The sequence below is a fragment of the Gossypium hirsutum genome, chromosome A10 (genome assembly GCF_007990345.1).
Source record: "Gossypium hirsutum isolate 1008001.06 chromosome A10, Gossypium_hirsutum_v2.1, whole genome shotgun sequence".
NCBI classification, from domain to species: domain Eukaryota; kingdom Viridiplantae; phylum Streptophyta; class Magnoliopsida; order Malvales; family Malvaceae; genus Gossypium; species Gossypium hirsutum.
The window spans coordinates 108,109,144-108,119,351 of NC_053433.1; the positions used below are offsets into that span (position 1 = coordinate 108,109,144).

The window sequence follows — 10,208 nt, forward strand, 5'->3', positions numbered from 1 at the left end:
AATTCCTTTTGAAAGTGCAGGTCCTCCTACCATTCTAACGAATACTCATCCGATGGTTACTTGCTTAAAAGCTGGTATCTTTAAACCCAAGGCTATGACTGTTGAAGCTGTTGAACCGTACACGATTGAAGAAGCTTTCTCTACTACTGAATGGTGTGATGCTACTCAAGCTGAGTACGATGCCCTCATGAGTAACTCCACCTGGAAACTTGTTCCAGTACCTACTCATCGTAAAGTGATCGGCTGTAAATAGCTTTTTAAGTCTGATGGCACAATCGCCCATCGGAAAGCTAGATTAGTACCTAAAAGATGTTCTCAGGTACTTGGGTTTGATTTTAAAGAAACATGTAGTCCGGTAATAAAACCTGCTACTGTTCGAATCATTTTATCTGTTGTTGTTACCAAAGGGTGGCAGCTTCGTCAGGTGGATGTAAATAATGCTTTTTTGAATGGCGATCTTACTAATGAAGTGTTTATGTAGCAATCTCCTGGGTATGTTCAGTATGACTCTAATGGTAAACCTTTGGTCTGTCGTTTGAAGAAGGCTTTGTACGGGCTACGACAAACTCCACGTGCTTGGTTCGACAAGTTGAAGTCTTTTCTACTCTCTTCTGGATTTCTTTTGTCCAAATCTGATGCATCCTTACTCGTTAAAGTTACGCCATCCCTCACTCTTTATGTTCTTGTGTATGTTGATGATATTATTATTACTGAAAGTGAGCCTACCTGTATAAATTGTTTTGTTCAATAGTTGAATAAGGAGTTCTCCCTTAAAGATATGGGTGATCTCCATTATTTCCTAGGTATCGAAGTTCCTCGTTCTGCTACAGGGTGTCTTCATCTCTGCCAAAGAAAGTATATCCATGATCTGCTCAATAAAAGCTCTATGACTCACGCAAAGAGTGTTCATGCTCCGATGATTAGTTCATCTCCCCTCTCTAAGGATGATGGGGAACCTCTTTATGATCCTACTGAATACAGAAGCTTAGCCGGTGCATTACAGTATGTGGTCTTGACTCGACCTAATATTGCCTACACTGTAAATCATATATGTCAGTTCATGCATGCGCCCATTACTGTCCATCTAGTTGCATTAAAACGGATTTTTCGATATTTATGTGGTACTCTTGATTATGGAATTATTTTTGGACCGTCCGATTGACTTTCATTAGTTGGATATGCTGATGCTAACTGGGGACTGGATTTTGATGATCATCGTTCTACGACAGGTTACTGTGTGTATTTTGGGCACACTCTTATCTCCTGGTGTTCTAAGAAACAACAAGTCGTCTCGAGGTCTATAGCTTAAGCTGAATATCAGAGTCTTGCTGCTACGACTAGTGATATTGCCTGGCTGGTCTCGTTACTACAAGAATTACAACTTCAAACTGTTGATCGGCCTACTACTTGGTGTGATAATTCTAGTGCCGTTGCTGTAGCTGCTAACCTTGTCTTACATTCCAAGTTCAAACATGTCGAACTTGATCTGTTCTTTGTGCGTGAGAAGGTTGCTGATGGTTCTATTGTTGTTGGTGAAGTTCCTGCGTGTGACCAAGTTGCTGACATTCTTACCAAGCCACTCTCTGCTTCATCTCTTGCTCGGTTTCGTAGTCTTCTTCGGGTGTTGCCCGTCGGGAAGATGGGTGAATGTTGGAGTATAGAGGTACTCTATTATTCTCAAGTTGTTAGTTTGTTAAGTCTATTGTATTCAAACTGATAAACTGTTAGCAGCAGTTACTAGATAGCAGTTAGTTCATTCATCTATAAATACCTCAAGTGTACTATTCAAGGGTGGTCAAGAGATAATATAGTATAGTGTTTTTCAATTCTTTAATTTCTGTTTTCAATACTTAATCTAGCTTAGTTTTCTTTTACCGGAGATCTCAACAGATACCCACCTATGTTGCAGTTTCTGAGTGTTTCTCGTGGCAATAACATTGGATCGTTGGATGCAATCTAAATGTTTCTTTTACGACAGCTTTTAGGTAAGTTAAACCTTGAACATCATCTTCATTTACAAATCCTTTTTTCCCAACCAAATCCCTTACTTCCGCTTGAGTTTTCTTCAAACATTCTGGGTTTTTCATCAGGGCAATCATGACCCAAATCACAGTGGCTGCGGCTGTGTCAGTTCCAGCAATAAACACGATCTACATAACAAAGAAAGTAAAAGAAAAAAAAAAACATGGTTATGTTATATATGTGCATAAAGTGTGAAGCTAATGATAAAAAAGAAAGGAAGAAAGTGAAGATGAGATGACCATAAGAATAACTTTTATATGATCTATGGTAAGTTCAAATAATGGAAACTCACGATCCATCCTTATTCGTAGTAACACGTCAAGTAGGTCTTCTTCCTGTGGTATTAGCCTATTCGGATCAAGATGTTCATCAATGAGTTGCTGGTAGAAGGTATCATGTTCTTTTGAATGCTTTTTCAAGACGAGTGAGAGGCTTGGAATCAACCGATAATTGGTTTTTTTTTTCAACCAGGCGACCTACTTCGTCTTCTCGGATGGGACGATACTTTTGCACTCTGCTAAAGAGATGTACAACACAAAGTTTCCTCATCTCCTTCCAATAGTCCGTGTATGGTGAAAAAGCCAAATCCAAGGCGTTGTAAGATAATCTCATAGCGCCACGTAGACTATGCCTGCTGCAAAAGTCGAGGTCATGGGTTTTCAAAACCGCTTCAGCCATTTTTGCTGAAGAAACTACAAGCGTTGGCTTAAATCCAAATCGCAAGGACATAAGAGGACCATAGTTTTGAGAGAGTTTCCAAAGGAAAATATGAGGGAGGAGTGAGTTATCAAGCATCAGCATATGTAAGTGACCAATGAAGGGAAGACCTGGAGGGCCTGGGGGAAGATGATTAAAATTGCCATTGTTGCTAATGCTCTGTTTTAGCAGAACTATGAACAGCCATTCTGTTCCACCAATCTGTTTGAAACTTGAGGGAAAGATTTACAATTAGATGAGCATGTATTAAACATGCAGTTCTCTATTCTGTATGAAGTTGACAATGTGCGACTCTTTCGGTGTTCATGGGCTTTGGTTAACTGGTGGAGTAGATATCTTTTTTACTAGTACTAATTCCTTTAATAAGTTTGATGTGATTAATCAATTAATCGAGAATTAATTTAATTAAAATAATTTTTTATATACAAAAAAGCAACAAATATTAATATTTTTATTTTTTTATATATTTAAATAAAATAATAATATGACAAAATTTAAGCTTAAAGTACATGAGATTTAAACATAAATGTTATAATCTAGTTATTTATTTATATTCATACTAGTATAAAACATTTGATTGAATTTTGAATTTCGAATTTTAATATCATTTGATTTATTGACGTCAACTAAACAACGAAATGATGAAGAAAATCAAAATTAAATTATAATAAACATATCAAATAAAGGTAAAAATGTTATCTACTATAAAAAAAAATAGTTTAAAAAATCACCATGTAAGCATAAAGATGAAGGAAACTGGTTTCTCGACTAAGTAGATACGTTGTTGGTCATGATTGTATGAAATTGAGATAACATGTTATTTGTATTTTTTAATAATTTAATGTTATTTTAGTATTTTTATTTTGAAAAAAAAAATTAAATTCAACATAATTTGTTGAAATTTAGGATACAACGTTGAAATGACATTAAATTATTAGAAAATGATACAAATGACATAGTATTCCAGTTTCATATAATCCTTTCTCTTTAGTCATTAACCTAGTTTTAACCGGGATCAACCTTAAACCTTAAAAGTCAACTTGTTTTAAAAGGTTAAGATAAATTTCAAAATTATAAATAAATTTTGGTTTAATAAGAAATTTGATACATGAAGTTTGATTTGGTGTAATTATACACATAAAATTTTGGTTGTGGTTTTGACTACCTATAAACATGTTATCGTTTATAGTATAAATATCACACCAAAAATATATTGAATTAAATTGGCGGTGTCCGCAAGCGTAGGGTCAAATTGTAATATAGTCAAGTTTACAATAAAACACTGGTAAGTACTTCAAGGATCATACTCAAGGGATTGCGAATTGGAGAAACTATTATTAAATTAATTACTGACTAATCGAGTCACAAATTAGTATTGTGAATCCAAATCAAAATATTAATTAAACTAATTAAATTACTTAACCTAAATTAACCTAATGGAATTTCCTATTCCTAGTGTCGATAATGTGAGCCTCTAGCCTATGATTGATTAAATCTCTAATTATCTAATTAAATAATTAATTACCTTATATTGAGTTATTTATCACCCTTAGCTAAGAATGCCCTTCTGATCTAATCTTCACTAAGGATTACCACCTAAGTCACCCTTTGGGTCTTTTCCTAGGCATACAGATACCCTTCCGGTCTCTCCGCTTGGAACAAGTTATACACGACAGGATACTCTTCCGGTCTCACCGATCTCAATGTTCTATCAAGGGCGTCACTTCCTAATAATTTTGAATAAAAAAACAATTTTAGATAAAGAATCACTTAACAGATAAATTAGTTTAATAATCAAATCATGTGAGATATAAATAAAGGACAATAATCTATTCTAATATTCATACAACGATTAATTGGTCAGATTAATGGAAGATAAATAAAAGAATAGAAGATAAGAGTTAAGAGAATGCTCATGAATATATATATTGAAGTGCGAATCCAGAGCAATCTCCTCTCGCGGTTGTCTTCACATCAGAATAGAAAAGTTCCGACTACACGAATATGAAAAGAAAAGAAAACTAAAAATTGAATAAAATTGTCTCCGTCTAAAACTACACACAATTCCGATGACCCTAAGGTTGCTTATATAGACAACAGGCTACTTGGTGGCCACTCAACCTTAGATACATTTAGATACCAATTAATGCAATATTTTGATAAATTCTATGGTCCAAAAATGGAAATATCCCAAGAGTTTTGTCCAAGGATTCAACTCCATTTTGGCCTACCATCATCACATCATCATGACGTGGGAAGACTCCTCGTCACAACGTCGACACCGTCAATTTCTTCCCAAGATCATCACGTCATCATGTCAAGAGGGAACTCCTCGTGACGACGTAGAGTGCTTTCTTGGCCTTGGCAGCTTCGTTGTTCTATTGGGCTCCCTTGTCTCATGGCCCGATCATCATTCCTTGTATTCTTGTACCTGAATTGACATCCTACACACTTAAATAGCCCATTATCACTCATGAGGCCCGAGTCGGCCTTACGGGTCATCGAAACAACAGAAAATGCGTAAAAAACACTTATTTTATTAATATTTAGTTACTAACCTACTAATACTAAAAATATAAAAATTACTATTAAAATACCAAGAAAACAAACTCGTTAAGTGTAGAAATGACCTGAAATAACAACTACATTTGATGTTAGGTCAAGTTCAAATGTATACATAAAATTTTAATTTTGATTCAATTGTATGCTTTTAAAGAAATAATACATCGATTTATTTTTATATTTGATAAATGTAAATTATTGCATATGCAATAATTGTAATTTATCGGTAATTGCATTAGTATTTTATGAAAATTAAATTAAATTAAAATTTTATATATAAAATTATATAAAAAATCAAAATTTATATATACCATTACACATTTGATCAAATTTCATATATTTATCCTAAAATATTAAAAATCATGGTAACCAATTCAATGGGGGTAAACGACCTAAAACCAAATTGTACGAAAAGTCTATTAAACTAATAAATATGCACAAAACGTCTACTAGTGTAATTCCAGTTTTTTTATATCTAACTCTCAAATTAGAACCTGGCAACTCATTCCCTTTCATTTATAAAAGAAAAAATGCAATGAAGAAAAGATGGGCCAAAAGCAATCAATCTCAATAATTAAACTATGAGCAGCCTTAAACGTCACCTTGTGTTTTTTAAATTTTAATTTTTACAAAATGGTCTAACTTGTTTTAAATGCTAATTAGTTAAGAAAATAAAGAAAATAATTTAATTTAAGTATTAATTTTATATAAAAATAAAAATTTGTGTGTATATAGAATACATAAAAACTTAACATTTTATTGAAAAATAAATAATTTTAATATAATTATATTTTACTTTTCGTAATGTATTACTTATTAAAATATAAATATCTATATTATAAATAAAACCCATAGCTAAGTTGCTGTCACAAGTTACCGGCACTAACTCGGTTAAGAAAAAATATAAAAAATGACCTTATGTATTTAAAATAAGTTATATTATTTGAAAGTACTTTAATATTTTTAATTTAAAAAATAATAAAATATATACATATGATGGGATTTGAACCCATGCCAAATGCATGAAAAAAACTTTAAAATTTTCACACAATTAAAATTTTATTTTAATTTATTTATACATTTTAATTTTATTATGCACATTTTAATTGTATATCTATACTATTAATTAAACATGTGACTGAGTTGATGTAACACCCCCTAACCCCAAACTGTCACCGGAATAGGGTTACGAGGTATTACTGGACTTATACACTAGAATTTATACAAAATCGAGTCATAAATTTTCATTACAAATCAAAACCTTTAAATTTCATCTTAAAGTCTCTAATATGGGCCTACGAGGCCCAATATATGTTTTAGAAGTAATTCGGAACTAAACTGGCAACTTTAAAAATTTTTCCTTAAAGATAGAGGCACACGCCCGTGTGGCCTGGGACATGGCCATGTGGCTTGGGACATGGCCGTGGGGCCAGGCCATGGGCAGATTCTGACTTATTCACACGGCCTGGGCACACGCCCATGTGACTTGGCCGTGTGAAAACGTGATTTTTGACCATTTTAAAGCTATTTTCACATGCTAAACACATCTATTTCATGCCCAAATATTTACTAATAGTTCTTAAATCAAATATCATTTATTATGCCATTCAAACTTAGCAAATATTCATTTATTCACTTCAATACCTCTTAAGAATTATGTACCACAATTCATATCAAAATTATACAACATTATCATACTAGTCAAACTCATGTAAGTTTAACTTCCAAAATATGCATATTTCATACCGTGCTTCAACAAACTTTCATGTTTATACACTATCATATACAAAATAACACCTTAACAACCTAGGTACATGCCATTTTACCAAAAGAAAAGTATTCACCACTTTGAGTCCGGGATTGGCTTGGATGCTGAGTCCTTAACTTTTTTTCGTACCTAGACCTGCGTACGGAAACATACCGTACGCTGAGTATACACTCAGTGGTATTTCTATAAACAAATACTTAAAACAATAATAAGCTATGTATATACATTGTAACATAACTTTTTATTTCATAATCTTATTAGCTTCATCACTTACCTTTAACTTATAGCTCTTAAATGTATTTAAACAATTCTTTTTATACTTTTCATATCATTCAATATCTTTCAATACTTGTATAACAGTCACAGTTACATAATCAATAGCAGTCAGTATTTGTCTTTAATACTTTCAATTACCCCTATTAACATAACTCGGACCTGGACGGATACACGGATCCAACCCACACACCGGAGATAATGTACAGTGTTTCATCAGCCGAAACCAGAATACACCGTAGGGTAACAGTAACAGTAGCAGTAACAGTCATAGTCAGGTATAGAGTACCTCTTCGGAACGAATCCGGAACAGTCACAGTAGTCGACACATATAGTGTCTCATCGACACACAGTCAGAATATCCCTGAGCACTTCCAATCCTATGGCATGCCGATTATATCCGACTAGTTCGACACTTGTTAATAGGGTGTACAAATCGTTACATTTCAATACAATAGCAGTAATAATTTCTATCATATCATTCATTATACATTCTAACTACTAAGAATAGCAATTACATTGTATTAAATCATTAAGCAAAGTTTATAGAAATACAAACCGGATTTTTCGAGTTTACTCGATAACCTCGTTCACTTTCTCCTTTCCCTTTTTCGATGATGTTTCCGGTGCTACGTTGGCTACATAAAATTTAACATTTAAAATTATTAATATATATTATTTAATAACACACTATTGTATTTCCATGTATCTTTTACTTAAATTCTAATTTAGTCTTTCCATCATAACCATTCTTTTTCTTCAAAACAAATCCTATATTTTCATCCAATTATCATTTTTAACTATTCCAACTCTTAAATTTACAGCATAAAACACTAATTATAACATCTTCTCAATTCAATCCCTATTATTGCAAGACCTATATTTTCTTTCACAATTTAATCCTTCTCCCACTTCTAACTTGAATTTCCATCAAATTAACACTTAATTATTCCATTTATTCAACTTAATCAACATCTAAAAATTCAATAACTTTCTAAATTTGAACATAACTCAAGTAGTATTCTTTCCTAGGATTTCATAGACATTAAAATTACAAGAAAAAGGATCAAATTGACTTACCAATCAAGCTTGAAACTCTAAAACCCTAAAATTTTCTTTTCTTTTTCTTTCCCTTTTTCTTTCTTTCTTTCCATGCTCTGTTTCGTTTTCATTCTTTCTTTTATTTTATTTGTTTTATTTAATTACTTTATTATATTATATTATTATAATATACTTTAATCATTTTTATTATTTTCTTATAAAATAAGTAAATACACATGTTTATTACTGTGTACCATTTATATTTTTACACATTTTATTTATTTTTACCATACATTTTTCACCTTATGGCCTAATTTCTAATTTAGTCCGTTGGCTTTCCTACAATTTATAATTAAACCTTCACACTTTATTCAATCTAGTCCTTTCACTAAATTAGCCTTAATTCAAGCTAATTCACTTAATCAAAGTCTAATCAACTACACTACTAGCTTCGTAAATATTTTTAATAAATATTTACGAATTTATTTTGCAAAAATAATGACCCGAAAATTTTAATTTTTCCAATGACCTTAAAATTTGGGTCATTACAGTTGATGCCACAAGTTAATCGAGAAAAACTAATAAAAATAAAGATATACATATGGTGAGATTTGAACTCACATCAATTGGATTGGTAAAATGTTAAATTTACTATTGAACAAAAACATCATTTCGATATATTTTATACATTTTTATTTTGATATGTAGTTAATTGAATTGGTGTCACAAATAAACTCGACACTAACTAGTGATTGATGACAACACTATGATAAACAATTATAGTACATTTAATATTGTTAATTTGATGTATTTATGTGTTTAAATTTTGTTCACTCATAATTTAATCTAAGTCTTTTTTTTAATATTGTGCGTATTTCATGTGTTATTATGATTAGTTAGTTTCAAACCATTCGTTTTATTATTTATTATATGTTATTTTTAAATACATATCTATATTATATGTGTCATAATTTTCCCTTTAGATAAATACAATTAATAATATTATTTTATTTCTTTTATTTTAATGTGCGAAATCCTCCTGTAGCAAGCCCAATTAGCCCGGGCCCATTTTACAACCCAACACCCCAATAACCCAAATTAAATACCCAAAACAAAAACCAAAGACCTAGGCCCAAACACAACCAAAAACCTAGCCCACTTAGCACTATCCCACAACCATCAGGAAAACAGAAAACCCTAGGTGCGCCGCACTTAGGTTTGCTGTCCATGCATCTTTCGCGCCCCGGACGCCACTACCTCGCGACGTACGCTGCTCCACCACACCACATCAGTAGCATGTTCGCTCACGTACTTGCAAATATACAAAGATAAGTTGTAAAGATTGGCTATAAAAGCTAATATACGGATTTTGTAAAATATATGGGAAAAAAAGAAGACAAGAAGAAATTCAAACATATTTTTCTCAAAAAAAAAAAGCAGCAAGCACCTGAAGAATAGAAAACCAACAATCGAGCAAAGGTCTTTGAGTTTTTTTTTATCTTTCCTTTTTTCATTTTCGAAACTTTTTACTATTATTGTTTTTTTTATTTTATAAAATTATTTACATATATTACATACTAAAAATACAAAAAAAGGGGGGAAATTTTACCTCGGCGACGGCAGCCGGCGGTGAACTGCGATGGTCGGCACTGGAGCCTGGTCGGACTTCAGGCCGACAAAGAAAAGGGGAAAGAGGGTTTCTGTTTTTTTCGAAGGAGGAAAGGAAAATAAAATTTGGTATTTATAGGCCTCCCAATACGGCGCCGTTTTGGGTCGAAGCATAGGCGCCAAAACGACGTCGTTTTAGCTTAGCCCGTGTGCGCGA

The 10,208-nt window shown here is 32.4% G+C and overlaps 1 protein-coding gene across 1 annotated transcript; it reads right to left on the reverse strand.

Moving 5' to 3' along the window:
- Positions 1-2,094: 2,094 nt before the first annotated feature.
- On the reverse strand, positions 2,095-2,961 carry LOC107896239 (cytochrome P450 71B36-like; the record flags this gene model as incomplete). Its single annotated transcript, XM_016821348.1, has 1 exon — positions 2,095-2,961. A coding segment is annotated over one exon (546 nt), but the record flags the coding sequence as incomplete, so codon positions are not given.
- Between the last annotated feature and the right edge of the window lie 7,247 nt (positions 2,962-10,208).